Source organism: Diadema antillarum, unplaced genomic scaffold (assembly GCF_040938485.1).
Source record: "Diadema antillarum isolate AM-2024a unplaced genomic scaffold, OU_Dant_1.0 seq00000633_RagTag, whole genome shotgun sequence".
Lineage (NCBI taxonomy): Eukaryota > Metazoa > Echinodermata > Echinoidea > Diadematoida > Diadematidae > Diadema > Diadema antillarum.
In genome coordinates, this window is record NW_027271550.1 from 2415061 (window position 1) to 2439770 (window position 24710).

Consider the following 24710-nt stretch of genomic DNA (forward strand, 5'->3'; position numbering starts at 1 on the left):
ACTTAGTTATGTGTATCCGTGTTGTGTAATGAAGGGTTTACATGATTAAAAGGGGTTGTATACGCCTGATTGGGCATTCTTTATGTCTATTTACCGGTAGTTTCTGTATCCAATTCTTTCTATTCTTTCCAGATTTATATTACATACATGTGTGTATATGATGTCTAGCTATAGTGCTTGTCCAACAGGGTAAAACTGCCCTCTTAGTGATCTTTTTTTTTTTCCTTTTTGATAAGGGGAACAATCTCTTAGAAGTAACAGATGCATACTATATCCAAAGAGATTCTGTGTTTTATTTCATCCCGTCTTGGGCTATGAAACTCCTTATCAGATAATAGTTACGTTCAGACAGGAGCCCTCAACCTCGAAGTTAGGAAACTTCGAGGTTAGAGCTTGTAGTTAGGGACCGTGAAGACGCACTGGTAGTTAGCAAACCTCGAGGTTTGCTCGATGTTTCGAGCCACGAGAAATCTTATGGTTAGCGCTCTAACCACGAGCCGGGGGGGGGGGGGGGGGGGGTCCCCACTCGTAGTTAAGCACCGTGTGGACACAAAAAACAACGAACTCGAAGTTAAGAGTGACCTCGCCGTTAACTCCAGCCCCCACAATTTCCCTCTGCTTCCGGGTCAACCTCCCAAATGTACACCACAAATACACTACACGTGAAAAACCTATGACGCACGACACAACAACATCATCTTTTCTTCCCATGCGCTTGATCTCTCAAACTGAACACGTCAAACTCGCTACTGTATTCTATATTCTTCTCAGACGCTAAAAAAATGTTTTCGATGAATATCTTCATAAAGGCATAAAGTCATCAGTGCAGTGCTATCTCTGCAGTGTAAGCGAGTCCGACAGGGTTGGACTAAAGAATAAATAGACGCCTTGTTAGCAGTGTGGGCTGAAACTTCCGGTTTTGTGGTTTTAACATCGAGTGGGTAGTTACTGGGGGGGGGGGGGCAGAAGCTTAACCTGGAGGTTTCATAACCTCGAGGTTAAGATTCGTCGTGTGGACACACGTCGTAGTTAGGGGGCAAGAGCTAAACCTCGAGGTTTCCTAACCTCGAGGTTAGGGCCTGCCGTCTGAACATACCTAGTGGTATGCTGTGTCAGAGCTGTGTCAGTTCTCTGTGATTCTGCAGAAGACTTTCTGAAAAATCTTTAAGTGACCTGACACCTAAATTTAGAAGCCTCCAAGAGTTTTATTTAGGATTAGTTCAGCCACTGACATGCATGCAACACATCAGTATATCCCCAGTTCCCTCCTTTGAATTTCACTGATTCTACTTTGTTGGTGTTGGCAGCCCTGCTGTATCAGAAATAGCAGTATCCCAGCTTCGGCTGTAGTACATCCTATCAGCCTGCATTTCTTCCTGTATTTCTAGGACTGACAAAGTTGAAGATCTTTTAGTTAGACAAGTATACATGTAGGCATTCAGTCCTACTACTGCATTGAGAGTGTTAAACCAAATCTAAACAAACTAAAAGAATCATTTTGTTGTCAGAAGAACTAAAGATTAATGCCCTGAACATTTTGCCTGAGATAACAGTCACGGTACACTATAAAGAGATTTTTTTAAGCATGGAAACAACAAGAAAGAATTCATTCCTCCTTTTTTTTTCTCTTCTTCTTCTTCTTCTTCTTCTTTTTTTTTTTTTTTTTTGGGGGGGGGGGGGGGGGGGGAGGGATGTCACTTTTTACATAACAACCAGAACAGTAGACCTATATGGTTCATTTCCTGAAAGGGAGCTCTACAGTAGCATCCTAGTGGAATGAGTGTCTGGAAAAAGACTAGAGCCTTGACACTACGAATACTGTAGGGCAATCAGGGGCACACTATGCACAGTATCAGGTAATGACTTATATGGCATTACCTGGCAAGGCTTTTATGCATTGAAGAGCGGTCACAAGACACTGCTAATTACATGAACAACAGGTTTGTGAAAATGATCACATGACTGTTGAAATGAGTTAGTGCTGTATGTAGACTGGATGATGTTATCAATGATATAAATAGCACTTTTGATATTGTTCACATGATTAGCTACAATTTCGTACTGTTTCAGGCCAAACAGTGACCGGCTACCAGGTATTTGCAGTACAAGAGCAAAGAGAATAAATATGATGATGATGATGATGATGATGATGATGATAATAACAAAAAATAATAATGATGATGATGATGATGATAATGATGATAATGATAATGAGAAAGCCTCCTGTATCCAGGGTATCCTCTACAGTGTAACCACTGCTCTATCAGAGGGCCCTGCCATTATTATTACCCTAGCATTGCCAGGTACCCATTTATACATAATACACCTGGGTCGAGAGGGACATGGTGGGTAAAAACATTTTGTCCAGGGATGTAAGCACTGGGGTCTGAGTCTGATTGGGAGTCAGGATTCTTATCCACTATGCCACATCGCCCCCCAGAATCGTTCCGATACTAAACACTGATTTGCTGAAAACCTCAGTCATAAGATATTAGCATATTTGGTGTCGTACCATTTGTCAGAAAACAAACAAACAGTAGGATCGGCTACTTGTACATTTACATCGCAGTTGATCATCTCCCTGTCAGCAACCGTGAAATTTATCACATGATCAGTGCAATGGCTCCCCCAATTAAAGTTAATGCAGGTACTGATGACTGGGCACTCGTACCCAGACGAGGGCACTCGTGCTCAGTGTTATTAATGGTGACATATGACATTCAGTCGAGGGAATACTGCATGCCAGTTGGCAGTGGATGAAGGTTAGTGTGTAAGGCCACATGGCAAGCACATGATGACAAACTGCAGGGAAGGAGAATTCGTTTGCGCATAAACCCACCACTGCCAAATTTTGCTTAGACTTTTAAAATGACCTTGAACAATGATAGCATGTTTATTTGTTTGTGTTAGTTTTCTATCTGGACTGACACTGACTCAAAAGGGAAGAATATAGATGCTTTGGTTGGTTCTGTTTTGTTTGTTTGTCTTTCAGTTTGTCAGAGTGCCATTATGCAAATTGATTCATAGATCTGCGTGTGTCAGTAGGAATTGTGTGTATGTAGGTAACTTTTGAATTATTTGACTCATGAGGCTCAGCCGAGTGGGTTTAGACTAGATTTCATAGCTACCACATGCACACTATTCTTACTGATGATGAAAAGACATGTGCATCATCTGTTTCATAGATTGGTAGATGGAGTTTTGCCAGATATTCATTCGTTAAAAGTGTCCTACAATTAGCAACATTGAAAATTTACTGGAAGTGCACAAACACTTCCTTAATGCACGAACTCTTGCTACAAGTGTGCTAGAGCGTATTAACGGTGGCGATCGTCAGTGAGGCAACATGTGGTCCATTAATATCTATGCACAGCTCTGACCAGTAGGATTACAGAATTTTCTCGACCATTCTAAAATACCGGATGTAGCATGATACAATATAGCAAGCTTGTCCAGGAAGATTGTGTCCTGACAGTCTGGCTTGTGAAGTAATACTAGTATAGTGTCCTGGCAGTCTGGCTTGTGCTATATATACAAGATGAATGTTGATTTCATCCGCAAAAATATTGATATCAAGTGTGTGGGGGGAAATTACGCGAAAGTGGATGTTCCAATATCGAAAGATATCGTAATAATGAAAACAAGGAAGAGGGGAAGGAGAGAGAAAGGGGGGGGGGGGGGAGTGCAAATTGGTTGATACAGATTAATGGTCCTGAGCATGTTTGTGCAGTGTATGTACCTAATTGTAAGAGATGCCTCATGCAATAATGTACTCAACATTCTAACTGCCCTGATTTACAATTTGTCAAACTTTTGACAAATTGTGCAGATCAGTCGTGTGTATTATGCAGAAATTCAGTAAAAACAATTCTTTGCCCACCCAGTATACTTCTTCCTCTTCTTCCGGTATCATCCTGTTTAATGTCATACATGGCCTAAAACAGTCAAGAACTCTGTTTCACCGCCATCTTTCAATATTTGCTTTTATTTCATTTTGGTGATATGTACTCTCAGAGCTTACTGTCAACCCAAGCGCTGATAATTTCAGATTATGGGCGGTATTACAGCATTGCAGGGTGCTTTATGAGTCCAAAATTCCCCATCACGTATACAAAATTTGATACATTCATAGTAGTAAAACTAAGAGTGAGGCTCAGTTGAGTGTCACTTAAAAGTTTGTAACAGCAGTTTATCATTTCCCAACCGCTCATTATTTCATGCTCTAGGTATACGTATGAAGATTATGAGTCGATGGCGCACTGCCTGTTGTCGCAGCAACCACACAAGCCGACGATAGGCATCATCTGTGGATCCGGCCTGATGAACCTGGCCAACAAGCTGGAGGAGAGATACACGATACCGTATGAAAAGATCCCCAACTTCCCTGTCAGCACAGGTAAAGATCACACAGATGATCCAGAATAATACTTCTACTCAACCCACCTTGTCATGGAAACTACCTTCCTGTCTTTTGGTGCTTTTCCTTTTAGTTGTAATTATTTTCTTTTATCATTCATTTCTAGTCTTTTATTATTTGAATAAAAACATGAAATTCCCCGAGTATTTGAGCCGTATTTTTGTCATGTTTTGTCATTTCACTTGCAGAATTCTGAAAGGCCTGTAATGAGAGTCTATATATTTATGTTTTTTTACTGATCCTTGAATTGATAACTTGTTTGAAGATCATTTTTCTGTCGCAATTTGGCAAATTTTGTATTTTTTTTATTCTGACTTTTTTGCAGATGTTAGCTAGGTCCATCTACCAGTAATCATGGTATAAGTGAATATGGTTCTGACTTTGTTCATGGAAGGTTTTGAGTTCAAGTCCAGTCCGGTGCATTTATCCTCAGAAAATCTATTTTGCCCATGATATCTTTCTTGACCCGTCTTTCTTGACCCAAGTATACAAACAGTGCCTGGCAATGCCGGGATAATGATTAAATGGCAGGGCCCCCAGAGAGATCTATGTTTACACCGAAGAGGCTACCCTCGATAGATAACACCACATTAGTATCATTTTATGATATAGGTATCTTGTACATACTCCTATTCAGATCTGGCAATATGATATGAGGGACAGAATAATTTTTTAACCCGTTGAAGACTAGTCCTGAGTATACTCGGGCAGGTGTGTAGGAAATGTCACATGTGTGTTGTAGCTAAATCAGCCTGTCTTCAACGGGTTGAGAACTTCTGAGCACTGTTTGTCTCTGACCTTCTTTTCAAGATCTAAGAGGTATTCAACGTGACAGTGGTGTGGCAATGTCTGGATTCAGTACTATAAAAATATGGCTCAAAAATGTTCCATGGCACGCCATTCCTTTGACACTTTCATTTTATATAGTTTGAAATTGTTAGCTTTTTGGTACAGCAACATGTATTAATGTTAACACAGCTATTGACCAATTCTTATGGGTCTAAGTACTCCAAACCGAAAGTTGTTGCACTTGAAACCAAAATAACAGTGGTCTGATGGTTATGACACTTTCGAAATGGGATCCAGATTTGCACTTACAAGGGTGGAAGTAACAAAGGAAGCAAGCATAATATCTAAGAGGGTTTCAAAGTGTTCTAAAGATAGGATTGTGTACCATGCTCTGGAGGCGAACATTAGCAGGTAGTCCATGCATTATTCTGATTGACTGTAGAAGCATGGGGACAAAATGTCTTATGCGTATTACAAATTCTGTTTATAAATGCTTTGGTGAGTTATATGGAACCTCCACCCATGTGATTAAGAAATGGTTTCTATTTATTGTAGATCTACTCATGTGATGCTTTAAAGAGAAATGAAACACTTGCATGAAAGTAATCCATGAGATGCTAAGTATTTGCTCCTTACAGTAGATGGAGATAGCATTTCAAACTAATGTCTTCATTGAAAACTTCCTTGTCCAATAAGTCTATTTTATAATCTTCTCTGATTTAAGTATATAATACAAGTGCCCAGGAAACCCACTGACAGCCAAACTAATCATAAAAAATCAGACAATCGCTCAAATTCAATGATACTGGTACCTTTATCTGTGAATTTACATTACTCCGCAACTATTTATCTAGATGTTCATTAGCCATTATACAATCACTGATAAGGCACTGAGAGACAGAACGAGCAATCTACAGCTGTCTACACCCGTAAGATTTTATTTCCTAGCACAGAAATGTTTACTATTTGAAGGAGGTTGCTTTGGGGTATCCTAAGGGGAGCTGTACAGGGCATCCAAGGGGAGAATTTGAAGTGTTATTTTTGCATCAGTGGGTTCGAAAAGCTGTGGATAGTTTTGATATGAGGCCATCAGGATTTGGAATACATTTTGAGTGTATATTTGTAATCTGTAGGGGTTTACGTAATAGTTACAGTCAAAACACGGTTGAGAGGTAGAGCGTATGAGGAGCATATTTTCAAGAGCTACATGTTAGATTGACGGGTCATGCCGGATTGTGACACAGTTTTTTGTCTCGCCCACCGGAGGTGAAGGCGAGACTAAGGGATCCAAATGGCGTCCGTCCGTCGTCCGTCCGTCGTCCGTCGCCCGTCTGTCGTCCGTCCGTCGTCCGTCACAAATGTTATAAGCTTACCTGCAAGACTCTCTTATGATGCATAACTTGGCAACTGTTACAGCAATGGCAGCCACACTTGGGTGATAAAAGCACTAGGGGCATCTTCATGTTATGGTGTTGTCGGAGGTCATGTGATGATGTCAAAGGTCATTTGAGGTCATAGGCCTATATTAAAGAGTATGTGCAAGACTCTTTTCTATGTTAAAGTTTACCTGCAAGACTCTCTTTTGACAAATAACTTCACATAAGTTGCTTGGATTACAACCTGACTTGGGTCATAGATGCACTGGGGGTACCTTCATGTTATGGTGCCGTTGGAGGTCACAGGATAAGGTCAAAGGTCATTTGAGGTCATACATTAAAGTTTACTTGCAAGACTCTCTTATCACACGTAACTCGACACATGTTGCTACAATGGCAATCAAACTTGGGTGATGGATGCACTGGGGGTACCTTCATGTTATGGTGCCGTAAGATGTCACATGATAAGGTCAAAGGTCATTTGAGGTCATACGTTAAAGTTTACTTGCAAGACTCTTATCACACATAACTCAGCACATGTTGCTACAATGGCAATCAAACTTGGGTGATGGTAGATGTCTCTTGGGAAGTTGAAGGTAACCACAAGGTCAAAGTTTACAGGCAGGGGTCAACAAACTTTTAGGGCCCAATGTTAAGTTTTTAGGGCGCATTTCGTTTATGGCTCATAACTTTTATCCCTCTGTCCGTTTGTGACCAAACTTGGATGGAAGATGTCCCTTGGGGAGGTGAAGGTCGTCACAAGGTCAAAGGTCACAGACAGGGGTCAACAAACTTTTAGGGCCCAATGTTATGTTTTTAGGGCGCGTTTTGATTGTGGCTCATAACTTTTGATCCCTATGTCCGTTTGTGACCAAACTTGGACAGTAGATGTCCCTTGGGGAGTCAAAGGTCATCACAAGGTCAAAGGTCACAGAAAGGGGTCGACAAATTTTTAGGGCCCAATGTTAAGTTTTTATGGCGTGTTTCGATTATGGCTCATTACTTTTGATCCCTTTGTGCGTTTGTGACCAAATTTGGATGGTAAATGTCCCTTAGGGTGTTAAAGGTCACCACAAGGTCAAAGGTCATAAGCAGGTCAATTAACTTCTGGGAGTTATAAAAGATATTAATTCCTTGTATGCGAATGGGCGAGACACAATTTGGCGATTGCCTTGTAGTGAAGAGACCAAGCCCTCTGTCTGATCCCCTTCTACTGTAAAAGGTGGATATTTTTGTCTGAGTAATTTGTCGCGCTCCACCAAGTAAGATGAATTTTGCTTGTTTTTATGCCTCCGCAACGAAGTGGCCGGAGGCATTATGTTTTCGGGTCGTCCGTCCATCCGTCCGTACATCCGTCCGTACGTCCGTCCGTCCCGTTTTGTTTTTGTCGATATCTCAAGAACCGTGTGGTGGTTTTACATCAAACTTGGTATGAGGGTATATCCTTGGGGGATAATACTTTGTGTGGATTTTAGGGTCACAGGGTCAAAGGTCAAAGGTCACAGGTTATTTTGTGAAAAAAAATATGAAATTTCATGTTTTTCTCCATATCTCGCAAATGGTTCAAGGTATCTTCATGGAACTTACTTTAAGAAGTATATATGCTTGTACCGATGGGCAGTGATTATTTAGGGAAGTTGGGGGTCATGGGTCAAAGGTCAGGGGGGTCAAAGGTCAACTCCTCAAAATATCACTACTTTCCTTTTATTTATGCAATGAATGAAGGTTTTTTTTTTTTTTTTAAACTTGATGTATACATGTATTACCCAATATATATTCTGTGGGAAGTTTCTTGCCAAAAGGTCAAAGGTCAAGTGAAAGTGCTGAATTGCACTTTTTCCTCCATATCTCAAAAGTACATGTAACTCAAGGTATCATCATGAAACTTACATATTTATGCATGTTCAACCTAACAGTGATTCTCTTTGGAACTGTGAGGTCAAAGGTCAAAGGCCAGGTTTAGATAATGCTATTTTCCCATTTGATACTGAAATTGTACTTTTTCTCAATACCTTGAAAAATTACTCAATGCATAAACTTAGAAAAGGGTCGAAAAGTCAAGTAAAAATCGTCAGTTCCCCAAATACCTGCACTCTGACATTTTAATCATTCATCCAATTGAACCTAGTTCTAGGAAAGTGAACATTCAGCACATTTGTGTCAAACCTGTCATTTTAATATTTTGCCAATTGTTTGAAACTGTCATCACACATTGTCAAGACATTGTACTATAGACCTATTAGGAGAACCATGCATTATGGCGGAGGCATATCAGTCGCCGTAGCGATATATCTAGTTTAATTCTGCGGAATCAAGACATTACATCATGATGCGCTGTACATATAACAAACAAAAGTATTCACATGCTTTAATTTTTTCGCTAGTTTCTGGTTGCATGAAATACGCAAAAAGTTTCCTCGTTTGCAATAACCCCAAGCATGTTCACAAATACATTTTTATAAATGTGATTACGAACAAGTTCTCTCACAGTGTGAAAGACCTTCCAGACTGACATAGATTGTAGAATTTTATGTTTTGTATTGCAACTGCCAGCACTTTTCTCTTCAAAGCTTTAAAACATGTGCAGTAGTGTACAGTGTATCATGCTCACTGTGTGTTTGTGATGTTATCACCACCACCCCCCCCCCCCACCCATTATGTAAGATGTGCTCTGAAAACACCAAGTTTTGAGAAGTTAGATGGTTTACCTTGTCTATCTAAAAAGCTAACTGTCTGAATATAGTAACATAACCTAATCCATATGGCCATGGCTTCTCTGAATTGGCACAGATGTGGCTCTGTTAAAAAAACAAAACACCAAGGACATTTAGTATCTGTACACTGTGGAAGTTTATCAGCAGTTGTCATCTAAATATCTATTATGTATGCTTGTGTGTGAGTGTGTGTGCATATGATGCACATAATACTTAATGGGTCTCATTGATAGGCAATCAGTCATATTTTTTAACCATAAATTCATTTATCACTGGCTGCCATGCAACAAAAGATTAATCACCTCACCCCATTCCCCTCCCCCCCCCCCCCCCAAAAAAAAAAGGGAGCAGGCTGGACTGCCATGTCGGAAGTGTACTGTAATGAATAGTGGAGGTATCCAAGGCAATATGCAGATAATATGCACAACAACTACACAGACCAAGTACAGATTTGTGTCATGAAGGCCAAAGGCAAAGGGGAAGTTGAATTGCATGATGGCTAATTGTGCATTTGGAATCCATATAATCTAGAATTGTATATGAAACAGCATCCAGTAATGATACAATGTACTACAGTAAGTAGAATGATTTTGTGGCATAGACTCACTAAAGATGCTCCAATTCCTTGTATGTCATGACTATTCATTTTATCACGCAAATGATGCATTACACTCAGTGTCAATTCAACCACTTTCAATCATGCTATGCTTGCTATGTACCATATGATGATAATTTTGATATAAAATTTGCATTTCTTGACATTTGTCTGCAGTTGAAGGCCACATTGGGCAGTTTTCGTTCGGGACACTAAACGGCAAGACAGTCGTTATGATGCAGGGCAGGTTTCACCTCTACGAAGGTTACCCCGCCTGGAAGGTAATGTTACCACATACTGTAAACATCATTGATTTTTTGTGATTAAAAGTTTATGCTGAGCGACGGGAAACATATTTACACAGATTCTGAAATTTCGCACTGCGCAATCGCTTACTGTTACTTTTTCATCCAACTTACAAACGACAGAATTCAATTTTACATTCCCATGCATGACAATCTATGAACGACCAAATCGTCCTAAAATTTAAGTATTAATTTAACTAACAAGTAATGTTTGGGGAGGGAACATACTTGTGAAACACACAATGTTCCTCAAAGTTAGCCAGTAACACTGGCTAATAAGTAGCAAGTTATAGCCGGGGGGGGGGGGGGGGGGGGGGGGGGGGGGTGTTTCACAAAGTTGTTCTTAAAGGGGAAGGCTAGTAACTGATCAGTGGGAATCAGTGGAAATGCTGGGAGATGATTGTTCCAATCCTTATGGGATTCATTCAAGAGTTCATTGTATATCTATTGTTGTGTGAAAATGATTTGCTTCAGAATGGTCTCATATTCAAGTAATGTGCAGTTTAATGCTTCCAGGTTAGCGTCCCTGGTCAGTGACGGAGCATTAATCTGCACATTACTTGAATATGAGACCGTTCTGAAGCAAATCATTTTCACACAACAATAGATATACAATGAACTCTTGAATGAATCCCACAGGGATTGGAACAATCATCTCCCAGCATTTCCACTGATTCCCACTGATCAGTCACTAGCCTTCCCCTTTAAAGTTATGAAGGATGTAAGAACGACTGATGATCAGTTCTTATATGCTATACTTATCAGAATCTCAATAATTCAGCGCAAGAACTGAATTTTTTACAAAAGTGTCGTTATAATCATGTTCATTCGACAGAAGTGCACTGTACATACCAAAGGGACGAAACACGGTGCACAATATTTCCTTAACCCTTCTGCTACTGCCCACTATTTAAGTAAGTTTTTTGTCCTATACCTACTTTGATCCAGCTCATCGCCCCGGTCAGAGTCATGAAGCTGCTCGGAGTCCACACCGTCGTCATCACAAACGCAGCCGGAGGCATGAACCCGAACTTCAAGGTTGGCGACATTATGCTGATGATCGACCACATAGGCTTGCCCACGATGTCGGGGATGAACCCCCTCGCAGGTGACAATGACGAGAGGTGAGTGACAGATAAGTGGGAAATGTTTGTGTGTTTGTTATTAAGTTATTGTTGTGTAGCAGTGTATCTACTCGGAATCAGTATGTTCGTTGTTATGCCTCCGCCACGAAGTGGTGCTGGAGGCATTATGTTTTCGGGTTGTCCGTCCGTCCGTCCGTCCTTCCGTCCGTCCGTCCGTCCGTCCGTCCTTCCGTCCGTCCGTAATGAATTTTGTGGACAAGGTAACTATCAAAACCTGTAGAGGTATCCTAATGAAACTTGGCATGTATGTGTATTAGGGGGTGAAGTTGTGCCTATCAACTTTTGGGTGCACATGCTCAAGGTCAAAGGTCAAAAGGTCAAGGTCAAATACATAAAATTTCACTATTTCCACCATATCTATTGAATGCCTGAATATATTTTCTTGAAACTTAGTGTATACATGTATTACCCAATCAAGATTCTCTGGTGAAAGTTTGGGTCATGAGGTCAAAGGTCAAAGGTCAAATGGTCAGGGTTAAATACGTAAAATTTCACTATTTCCACCATATCTATTGAATGCCTGAAGATATTTTCTTGAAACTTAGTGTATACATGTATTACCCAATTAAGATTCTCTGGTGAAAGTTTGGGTCATGAGGTCAAAGGTCAAAGGTCGAAAGGTCAAGTAAAAATATTAAAACTTCTTTTTTTTCTCCGTACCTTGGAAAATTGTTCAAGGTATCTTCATGGAACATAGTATATACATGTACTGACTGGAAGTGATTATCTAGAGAATGTAGGGTTCATGGCGTCAAAGGTCAGGGGTCAAAGGTCAAGTGCAACACTTCAAAATTTTACTATTTCCCTCATAGTTATGCAATGCCAGCAGGGTTATTTTTTTTTTTACACTTGGTGTATGCATGTGTAACCTAATAGAAATTCTCTGGAAATTTTTTTTTCTTCTTTTTTTTTGCCTCAAAGGTCAAAAGGTCAAAGATCAAGTGAAAGTGCTGAACTAACTTTTCTTCCATATCTCGGAAGTGGCTCAAGTTATCTTGAAACTTAGTACATATTATGCATGTTCTACCTGAAAGTGATTATCTTTTGAATTTTAGGGTCAAGGGCCAGATGAAAATGGTAACAATTTACTATTCAATTCAGAAATTGCACTTTTTCTTCACACCTGTACCTTGAAAATTACTCAATGCCTAAATGTATGAATGGGTCAAAGTCAAGTTAAATCCCTTAATTCCCTAGATACATGCTCTCCTATTCATCCAATTAAACCTAGGTCAAGGAAGGTGAACATTCAACACATTTGTGACAAACTTGTCATTTCAATATTTTGCCAATTTTGTGAAAATGTAATCACACATTGTCCACATGTACTATCTAGACCTATTGGGAAAATCATGCATTATGGCGGAGGCATACCAGTCGCCAAAGCGACATTTCTAGTTTGATATAGAAGTACCATGTCCAGATATGTATAAGTTGATGCAAGAGAAACACAAGCTTTGGAGACTGGATTTGTCGTTCAGAGTAGCTTTATTTCTTGAGTTTAAAAGTTTTAACTCAAGACTAAAAAAGTTTGCAAGTACAAATTGTCTTCACAATGATATCAGAGAGCAATCTGAAAGTGGCATGCTCCCATGGTGGATGTTGAATCATAACTCTCTTCATTCTTCAAAAGTGCATCCAGACTGTGGAAGAATCTTTTACTAAAGCACATGTAGAATAGAGCTTAGGACTGGCTAAAACTACCTGTCAATTACAGTTGTTATGACTACAACAGGAGTGGTGATCGGACCGGTCTTACTGTACAGGGTTTCTCGGAAATAGAGATGAGGGAGGTTGTGGCTTTCATCTTCTCTGTAATTGTTTGGATTTGGTGATAAAAAAAGGGGGAGTAGCAATGACCACATAATTACCAAGGGAAGAACCAATGATTGAGTTATGATAGATGAAGAACAGAGAGAATGAAAGTCTCTTTGTTCTGTGAGAGTAAAGATTTATAGGAGGATGACTTGTTGTAAAATGAAGCTAAACTGAATAAGATGGATCTATCTTTATATTAATCACTACATAACATTATGTAGCCAGAAAGGAAATGTAGTTTCTTGACACTACACTTGACACTGCATTCCACGCATGATTAGGCCAAACTAAGTTGGTGACTGAACTATAATCAACACAGTCAATGAAACATTAAACCATGAAAATAAACAAGCCCAGTCAGAAAGTAATATGACCACCTTGTTATACTTGTTCGCCCAATAGCTGATGTCTCTGTTATAATGCATACAAGTTTATATCTCAATCCTTCTGCTGTGCTTGGTGCTGATGAAATGTACCTATTAATGCAGGGCTTCTCAACCTTTTTTAACTTGAGGCACACTTTGGGTCATATAAGGTTTTTTTTTTTCAAGGCCAGTTAGATAGAATACAAATATTTATTATTTATTTTTGGCAGACATCGCAGCTGACCTGGGAGAGGGTGCATTTTTCTATAAACATGTTATTATCTTTTGAGGCATTTTTTCAAATGCAACCATGTTTTCAAACTCATTTAGAAACACAGATTAGAAATGCCATTCAAAGGGCAATTTGAAATGCATTTGAGACCATGATCACCTTTCTGCGAGTAGATCAACGCAATGCCGTTTTGAAATGTGTTTCTCTGAGCTGGCAGTCATGAGTGTCAACTTCCAGTATACTGTACACGCCGTTGGTTAAAAAAGAAAAGAAAAAAGAGCGCACACAACTCTCCTTTACTTCACAGGTCAAACAGCACAAATCAGCCCTGCGGTGACAACACTTAAATTGCTATTGTATGATGTTTAGATATCACTGGTTGAGGACGAGTCCCGAGTATACTCGGGCAAGTGTCTATGGGAAATGCATGTTGTAGCGAAATCAGTATGTCGTCAATGGGTTAATGTATATATGGGCTGAAAAATCAGCTGGATGCCAGGGGGTGTTTCACAAAGAATTGAAGTTGGTCTTAAAAGTTAAGATCATTATGAAACCATGGAATGCAACTGGTTTCCCTGTTCAGATTTATTAGTCTTGCAGATTCCTCTTCAAATTTTTATTGAAAATTATTGAAAAAGTCCTTTGTCACTTACTTTATTTTGTATATTAATGGCTACATGAAAGTCTCTGAAATGTTCTTTTTTATTAGGAAGTTAGAATACCTTTGAAGGAACACAGAGGATACCACACACTGCATAAAAATATTAAACAAAAGTCATTTGTGTTTTATGGGTCTTGGTTTAGAATGGCTGTCTTACGTCATGAACTTGTCATGTGCATTGCGGTGTCCTTTTCCCCAAGGTTTGGGCCGAGATTCACCAACATGTCAAACGTGTATGACAAGGAGCTGCGGGCACTCACCCTGAAGGTTGCTCAAGATCTCCAGTGCTCCACATTTATCAAGGAGGGCGTCTACGTCATGGTCAGCGGCCCCTCATACGAGACCCCAGCAGAGTTGAGGTTTCTAAGGACCATCGGGGCAGATGTTGTAGGTGAGGTTTCTGCAGAGAGCTTGCGCGTACTGGCCTACAAAGACATAATCATGGACCAGCCAAGCACAGACAATGGCGTACCTTTTCACAAATTTCCACACAGACACGTACAGCGGTGGACAGTTTTTTCTTAATACTGTGTCTTTCAGTGAAGTTGTTATCATGAGTATCAGATTGGATGTATGAACAAGACCATTTATGCTAAGTGACTCCTCTTCATACTCTAGTGTGATGATAACATTTGTCTATACCACAGGTCACAAAAAAACGTTGCCCTGTGTCTTCATTAAAGCATGTATAAGTGGTTACATATATGCCTCAAAAAAAAAAAAAAAAAAAAAGACAGACAAACAAACAAACAAATTGATAACTGTGAGTAGACAGCATTCAATACTGAATCACTTTATTGCCTTATAGAGTTTAAATGATTTGTTTTATGTGGCCGGTAAGGAAGCAATGACTGGTTGCAAGCAAGCGACCATGGGACTGAGGGTTTTCAGTTCTCTATGAGTTTCTGGGCAATGAGGATAAAGTGACTTGCCTAGGGGCACTACACACTGCAGGCAGGGAACTCGAACCAGGGAACTTGTGACTGACAGTAGACATACCATGATAATTCTGTATCTGTTTCAAGGACAGAGTGCAGGAAACAACAGAGATTTAGAGATCCAATGACCTCCTCTGAGATTTGTCCATTTTTGCGAACTTGGAAATCTTGTGCTAAATTGATTATCTTTCAAGAGCAACCTCGGGTGAATTTCTGTCAGTTCTCATCTAATATTTGGTCATCGAGTTGCAATGAGTAATGCATAGATTTGAAAAATTTTCAAAACACTTTATTGTGTGAGAATGTCCACATTTCCAAATACTTCTCATTTTGCGTATGCATTAATGCCCTAGAAAACTAGAAATTTCGGCGTTCATGTAACTTTTGCGAATTTTGCAACGAGTCACGGTTTGCGAAAATAAAATGCACACTTGAGTTTTTGTTCACACAATTCAGTGCATGTATTACTCTATGCTCATTTTGAAATTTTCATTGGCGGCAGTTCGCGAAAGTTTCATACCGCAGAAATTACTGTCGGCTCCAATTTGCCAAAGTCTCATGCCCTGCATGTTTCTGGTCTTACAGAAGTAACATTTAATTTCTGTGTGTGTGTGTGTGTGTGTGTTTTCATGCAGGCATGAGCACCGTACCGGAGGCCATCGCAGCAAGGCATTGTGGGATGCGGGTGTTGGGCTTCTCACTCGTGACGAATAGCTGCATCATGGACTACAAGTCCCACGGCGAGACCAATCACGAGGAGGTCCTGGAGACGGGCAAGTGGCGTGCCGGGGTCATGCAGGACCTAATCGCACAGGTGGTGGAGCGGATGAACGGAGAGGAGTAGCTCTGAGCATTATCAATGTATTCTTGTACGGTAGTTATCTTTATGTCTAAATGAGATTTTTATGTCCTTTCGTGTGGACTGGTCCATAACCACGATAGACAGAGCGGTGAACTATTTTTCTGTAAGCGGGCAAATTTGAATTTTTTATCTCGCTGATTGGATGGAGCAGGCAAGTAAGCAATAAGATTCTATTCTGTTCACTTCACAGTAGATAAGGCTTTTGTGTCCCGAGTATGTTTGCGCACAAATGTTAGGCAGCATCTATTTGCAGAATGATGAACACATAAATATTGACAAAGTCTTGCTTCTTCCCTTTCCCTCATTTCTTTTTTTTTTCCAGCAGGTTCTGTATCAAGGCGGCACAAAGTGCTGATATTATGCAGAGATAGATAGATATATATTGCAGCTGTAAATGTTCCCAGTATCAGCTGAGAGGAATATTGATTTGCCATAAAAATAAATATAAGTAGAGGTATTGGTGAGAACCCCAACGTACAGTAGTGTACAGTGGCTCAAGTCGTCTTGTTGCTCTTATGGTTCATTCCTCTGCGCGGTGAAAAAGGTGCCTAAGGCATTATTTACTCAAGTTTCCAATGCAATTCTCAACTTGCCCACTGCCCCTCCGGGTGGGAAGAATACACACTCAAGATCTTCTTTCAGACTGCATTAAAGGCAAGTTTTGTTCACATACTGTATGAGTAGTCATCTGCGTATGAGCAGGCCACTGTTAGTTCCTAACTCACTCTTGAGTGTTTTCAGCGAACTAACATCCTGCCTTCACTTTTACTTACAAGATGTGCGTTGAGCACAAATGGTAGTAATGTAGAATTCATCTTATATTATGGGTACACCCAAATCATGTATATTGTGCTGATACTAATGGATATCCCAAACAAGGTTTCCCAAGAACACATGGTGTCCACTGTGATGCCTGAATGTATAGATGGATTTGTATATATATATATTTTTTTGTGGCATTGTTGGGTCTTCTTTTCATCATTACACAACTCTCCAAGCACTTTTCCTACAGTGGTGATGAATACAAGGTTATCTGTCAGTGAACAACCTACATACCATACCATGCTACATGGTGGTCACATCTTAGCGGTGGAGATAATCTTGAACTTTGTAAAAATTAAAAAATTTGCACAAGAGACATGGTCCTCTACCTTTTCAATATCGTGATTTTTTAATATTATTATTATGAGTGCAATTTATCATATTATGTTCTTAAGACGCTAACTCTTACAGGGAATATGATGATCTAAGAACTCTTGATCATTGCATGGAACACTACATGACCACTTCATCATTAGGTTAAGGGGTATACATGGTCAAAGTTATTGGTTCCAGAATTTGTTTGAGAATAATGTACATTCGAAATTAGGAACTTTGCAAGTGTTGAAAAAACTTTTTGAAGCTAATTCACACTTCGTCACTAGCAGTCAAGGCAAGATTATATGCGAACACTTGTACATGAAGTAGATTACATTGAACGCTCTATATACTCATGCACCTTTGTGTATTAATCGGTCATTCTATGTTCTTGCTCTCTCAGCCAGATAGACTCAGGAAGGGTAGTGGTGTTTGTAAATTTTCAAAAGAACATTTAGACCATGGTGATTAAGTTTAGTATGATATAGCTTGCCGGGTGATCACTGTGGGAAGTGAAGGATCTAAGTGTGGGCACAAAGAGTGAAAGGAGACGTGGGTATTATCTTGTCTCTCTTTCTCTCTCTCTCTTTCTTTGTAACTATGTTGCTGTATAACTGTGTAAAATTCAAGAGGTTTTTTGTTTATTTTTGGTTGTCTTCATCAGTAGGGTTGTGTAACAAGGCTAAATTTTAGAACGTAAAGCATTTATGATATGCGTTCTGTATTGGGATCATTTTCCTGCTGCTGCTCCAACAGTTGCTGTAGGCACATTTTTTATCTATTTAAAAAAAAATCTTTTTGAGAGACGTTAGAGATGTATTCATTTCCTATGTAGATCATTGTTCTAAGCTCCTTTTAGTTTTACCCCAGTGTTTGTAACCTTTGGTTATGAACATGACAATGTTGTATTCTGTATAAGTATTTGGTTGTGTTTGTCCTGATTGACGTATAGGCAGAAGGCAAATGAAAAGAGTTTTGTGCTCAAGCAGACACTAGATTGTATCTCTCTCTTTTAAAAAAAAAAATAAATGTCGGATTTTCTGCGCTGTATGACAAATTATTTATGTGGATTACATATTCTCTGCGAGATGCAATGTACAGCTTATTGCTACCAGCCAATGGCATTGTTCCCTTGTGATAAGAATTGACTGCAGACACCTAGTATATTTATTATTCTCCTTTGTCCCATCACTCAGAGGAAATTTAATTTTTTTTTAATGATTTCATATGTGGTGTGTCCTTTAAAAAAAAAAAAAGAAGTAAGATATTCCTTTAACGTATATTCATGATTTGATGTATTTATTTGCATTTTCACATTTTTGAAACTGTATCCATGAAGAGAAGTATCCATCCACTTAAATTATGAAAGCAACACATTGATGTTGAAAAAAAAAAGTGAAGAAATTCAGTACTGTTTCCGATATTGTTTAAAGGTGCTCTTATCACCTGCGTGAAACTCCGCTCTCAAGCATCGAGACTTTAAAATATTAAATGAGAAACCTGTAATGGACACTCGAAGTTCCTTTGGGTACGACCTCATGACATATGCTGACCTTGTATAACCTGTCATCACGTGATGTCTTGTGTTAGATTTGGTTCAGATAAAATTAGGGGTGGGCCCTGCACTAAAATATGCCAATCTTGAAATTTTGTTTCAGAATTGGAACAAGTATTTAATGGAGATGTGTTGTTTTCATTCACTAGCTGTCAGAAACCAAATGTTATTTAAAAGTTTCTATTCGAATGCCCATTTGCTTTGTGCTAGTAGTGACAGATTTGTACATACGTAGATGGAGACTTTGTTCTCCTGAAAAGTTTTGTAAAATATCAAAGTTTAAACTTAAAATAACCAGATGACAAGCTTGTACCACTGTAGATGTGGTGGAAAGATGTGTACCAGTTTTCCCTTGTCAACAACCCATTGTGCACTTCTGAATAATGAAACACATCTTGTAACCCTTTCTCTGCCAGTGAGTCACGTCAATTTGAGGCTGGCATCAATTTTTTTTTTTTTTTTTTTTTTGTAAGTTATTATCACCGTGGTGGCATCATTGGACATCAACAGTGATCGCAAATACATTTTAATTTTTCCCCCATTTGGAAGTATTTAGAAATCTTATCTTTCAGATTGTACCAGTGAGGTAATATGCAGTGAAGATTAAAGGACAACAATGTTTGTGATATACAGATGAAATGATGAAGCAACTGGTACAGCTGTCTTGTGGCAGCATGTGGTCCGTAATCTCAAGGAAACATTGAAACACCTGATGTAATGGTTTCTGTTAAAAGGGGAATGGATGTGCTCATGCATATTTGAAGGAAAGAAAAGGGAAATGAATGTCCTACCTGTGGCTTTCCACTGAGCATTTTCATTTTTCTTTACCAAAACATGGAAAACTGTTGGCTCAAGGTAGGAAAAGCATTGACATGCATATCTTCTTGGAAAAAAAAAGGGGGAGGGGAGGGGGCTCATTCATGGTACCTTTAAAGGCCAAACAAGCTTGCATAATCATGCTTGGCAGAGTGAGGAAAAAAAAAATAATGATGCAATCTTTGTTTGAAGTGTGCTTTGTGCCTGTGCGTTTGCATTACAAGGAAACATGTATTAGTCTGAGTAATGTGTCTTATCTTATGAGATAGCAGTGTCCTTACTGAGTGGATTAGATAAGTTTTTCTGTTGAGTGCTCGCTGCATTTATTGTCTTGTTAAAATGTTTGCAGGCATTCTGTGATACTGTACTTCTATCATTACCACAGAGCATTCATCTCAATTAATGAAATAATGATTAAAATTATTGGACCACGGGGCGCAGCATTGCAGTGACAGTATACACAGTCAGTGGAGCATTTCGCAGGCAGTGCTTTCCTCTGTCATACATTGTATCTCAAAGACTGTTTGTCATTGTAAATATATACGTACACCTTGTACAGATAAAGCACAAAGAGACAATATCATTGTATAACTCTACCGTGACATGTACAGTTACAGGAAACTCTGACTACAATGTGTGGGGTGTTTTTTTTTCCCCCCAGGTTCTTTCACACTTTTCGGGTACAGAAAGTCTAACCGTGATCTGTTCTGACCATAATGTAAACATCATCTGCTTTGCTATTTTGCGTACTGCTCAGATGTCATTTGGGGGGTTTTCCCCCAGAAGATCTCAAAGTGTACGTATCATATGAAAAGAGGAAGCAGCATTCGATTTTAATGGTCTGCATGAGGGAATACTGTGCAACCAGCAACATTGGCAGTATGTAACTTTTGCGAATTGGAGCTGACAACCTTTTTCCTGGAATGAAACTTTTGTGAATTACCAACCATGCAAAATAATATTACATGTTCTAGTAATACATGTACAGGGATTTTTGAAACACACACTTCTGATCTATATAAAACACAAATATACATGTACTACCAAGCATGTGTAGTTTAAAAAAAAAAGGAAACTAAACAAATGTGCATTACTAGTACATGCACTTTTGGTACTGTGCAGTGTACAGCATCATACTGGTACTAAGTGCATTGTATAATCAACATTTTTCACATTGCATTTTACCTTCACAAATGATCTCCTTACAAAATTTGCAAAAGTTTCATGCATGCAAAAAGTTTCTGGTTTTACAGTACACTTTAGTGTGTAGAATACCACGAGATCATTCCGGAACTGTACGTTCTTTCTTCTTGTGTGCCCGCATTCTGTTACAAGCAGGGAAATCTTGAGAGAAGAGTCGATAATATTTTCTCTCAGGTGAACTGTGCGGTATTCAAACTATCTATGAATGCGGGCATTTTTATGCAAGTTTTCAAGCTCCCATCTAGCACTCTCTGAGCCACGATGCTGCTTTGGCAATGCACATGCGTTTCCCAAGGCGTGTCTTGGCTGTTGAAGAATATGATACATGTTTTTTGTAGTGCCGATGTATTGGAAATGTAGTGAAAAAAAGAAGAAGAAAGAGCCAAGATTCCTGTCTAGAATGATATCAAGAAGGCCTGCTGTAAAGGAAGAACATGTAATTAATCTGCTGTTTCTGTGCAAAGCTGCGCTGCAAGGTTAGGTCACCACAAATGAGTTACATCAGTGAAATTAAGGAGTAAACAACTGATTTTATGTGTGTGTGTTAAGAAGAATGTTACACCTTGTTTCCACTGATGATTGGATTTTATTTATTTCTGGTCAGCTTGTAAGACTGGAAATGGAAATAAATGCATTTATTTGTACATGTGTAAATTGCAAAGCACTCGGTTGACTGGTTTCCTGTGTGTTTGATATCCTGTTCATTTTCTCTGTGTATAAGTTATGTGCATTAGTCAAGTCATAAAGTGGAGTTTCATACCATGTTTATAAAGTTGACCATAATATAATAAAATCGGAGAACAGGATGAAAGAAATAAATCAGACATGATATCAGATAGTTTCACATGTCTTCACAAAGAAGTGATATCAGTCACAACAATGCATGTGAGTGAACATCTTTATCTCCAGATCTCTTCCATTAGTTTATATGTGAATACATTCACACAGACACACACACACACACAAATGCAAAAAAAAAAAAATCAAATGTAATACAGTTAAACTCGCATAAGTCGATCTTCTCGGGACTGAGCAAAACGCATCGACTTAGGCGAGTTTCGACTTGTGCGTAAGTCGAAAAAAAATCGACTTAACAACAGTCACACCACACGTACATTCTGTATAATGTACATGTATGTTGTCTACTCTGGAGCCGAGAGCTGGAGAGGTGTGCCGCAGCACGGGTCGCCCGGCAGGGCCGCGGCTAACTTTGCATGGACAGTGCATTAGCATTGGCACAGGTCCGATTACTTTACACCCTTGTTAAACCTTGGGGAAGTGAATATGAACGATATTTGAGCAGTGATTGATTCCAGTTTACCATACCGTGGCTTGAAATGCGTGTAGAGGTGTACTTCTGATTTACCCGTGCCCGTAACTTTCCCCCTACTTTCCGCTTTGAAAACTCAGCAGCTTCATCCATCCACTGCACAGCGCAAACTGCAAACATACACAGACTATACACAGCCCAGTCGCTGTACGCACAATATTATGCACAGCCCAGTCGCTGTACGTACGTAGCGCTAGCGCGACAGGGCTGTACCAGCGGACCTCCAAACACGAAGAGAGTTGAACAATCGCATGCGATCGCTTTGAATTTTGATACTTTAGATCATTTTTTGTCACCTGTCTGGTCGGGCTAGTTCTTATGTAAACAAAAACAGTAATTTATTGCACAATAAAATCTTATTCGACTTAGGCACAGTGAATTTAATGGTTTTTCCGTGAAAGTGTTCTTGGAATTCATCGACTTAGGCGAGTAGTCGACTTACAAAATTCGACTTGTGAGTGAATTATTACACGTAAGTCAATGGGGAAAAATCGGGACTTTTTAAAATCATCGACTTGCGCGATTATTCGACATATGCGATGTCGACTTAGGCGAGTTTAACTGTACATTAATGACTGTAAGAACACTACAATGATTGGTTGTAAAGGATATGGCTTATTCATGATTTTGCATTAAAAAATTTTTTTTTAAAAACCCACAAAACTAACAGGAGTCATATGTGGGAGCGACCACTCAAATTGCGCATGTAGTTGTGAGAACTTGTGTCCATGAGATTTCATAATTAGTCTAGGCTGATTTTGTCTCTACTGTACTTCTGTTCATCTGATGTTACTTTACTTCTCTAAGCCACCAACTTGAACATGCTGCGGCACTGCACTTTAAAAGGACAGGTTCATCTTGGTATACAGTGCACTCCCGTTACAACGAACACCGTTATAACGAAGTAACACTTCTGGTCCAAAATTTATCACCATTAAAGTCTATGGTACAAAATTCGCTTATAACGAACACGGTTATAGCGAAATTTTTGTTATAATGAAATTTTTGTTAAAACGAAGTCTTTTCTGAGTGCCACTGACAAAGAAAAACAAAAGAAATGTGCTCCGTTATAACGAAATGCTGATCGCTTCTGAAAATTCATAGCGGAACAAGCATTTATAGCGTCTCTGCCACTGTGGCGAAGGCTTCACATCACTGTGTGTGTGTTCGCTTCGTGTGTCACGCAGTTTCCGAGGGGAACTTGCGTTATTGTAATACAATAATCTGAAATTTAAAAAAAGGTTCCTTTTATTGTTGCGAAGGTTCGTTATTACAAAACACACATATTCTGATACACCTAAATGTCTGTTAGTTCAGAAATTAAATAGTGTTTGTTATTACGAACATTTTGGCGTTATTCCAAAGGTTCGTTAATCCGACAAAGAAATATGGCTCTTGTTACGACGGTTCGTTAGTCTGAAAATTCCAAACATTCATTTACTGGAACATCAAGAAAACATTTCGTTAATCCAATACAGAAAATGAGTCCACTAACAAAACTTAGGAATTGCAAACCTTATAATCGTCTGAAGATAATTGAATCTTCAAAATAACTAACCTTTCTCTTTTTTAAAATTAACGAACCTTCTTCGGAATAACCAACCTTATTTCATTTTCAGATTAAAGAACCTTCGGAACAACGAACTTCGGAATAATGATCCTTCCTCATTTCTTGATTTACAAACCTTTGGAATGACAGACCTCATTTCATTTTCCAATCACCGAACCTTTGGAAAACGAATAATATACAAGTGTATTTATATCTAAATTATGAACTTCCGGAATTCATAACGAATCTTCGGAAGAGTAGAGCTTCAAATGAACAAACCTTTGGAATCCCGGGAATGGCGAAACCTTCGGAATAAGGAGCCTTCGGAGTAACGAACATTAGTAAGAAACGAACTGTTGGAATAGCTGTAACTGTAACCGAATCCTAAACCATCATTTTCTATACATGCGTGACAATACAAAAACTTTATGTTCTCTTTAAAATGTAATATTCAAACGGAACTAAAAAGGTACCATCCCATTTCACATAGCTTTCCAGTGTATGAGTATTCAACAAACAGAATACAATATGATATATGCGTGGTTTCCTTATCATTATATATATATTGTATATGTTCAGTTATAACGAAATTTCGTTATAACGAAAGAAAACTGCCGGTCCCGAGCATTTCGTTATAACGGAAGTGCACTGTACACTATGATTGAGAAAATGCAGCAATATCAGTAGAACACATCAGCAAAAGTTTGAGGAAAATCAGACAATCCGTCAAGAGTTAAACATTTTTTAAGTACTGCCATCGCTGGATGAGGAGACTCCTACAACTTGTGATGTCACATGTGTACAACCATGTGAAGAAAATATAAAGAAAATCCAGCATATTTTCACTTTTCTCGCCTAACAACAGAGCACTTGACCTGCCTCATTCAGAAGACAGGTGGAATG

General features: G+C 39.1%; 1 protein-coding gene across 1 annotated transcript in view; it reads left to right on the forward strand.

The window, feature by feature from the left end:
• The window catches only part of LOC139736230 (purine nucleoside phosphorylase-like), a 37653-nt gene extending 20107 nt beyond the window's left edge, over window positions 1-17546 (forward strand). The window contains exons 2-6 of the mRNA XM_071646963.1: window positions 4227-4396; window positions 10069-10172; window positions 11145-11320; window positions 14618-14808; window positions 15991-17546. Of these exons, the coding sequence (XP_071503064.1) occupies window positions 4227-4396; window positions 10069-10172; window positions 11145-11320; window positions 14618-14808; window positions 15991-16199 (850 nt within the window). The 3' untranslated portion in view covers window positions 16200-17546. The remainder of the gene's footprint in view (window positions 1-4226; window positions 4397-10068; window positions 10173-11144; window positions 11321-14617; window positions 14809-15990) is intronic.
• Window positions 17547-24710: the final 7164 nt, after the last annotated feature.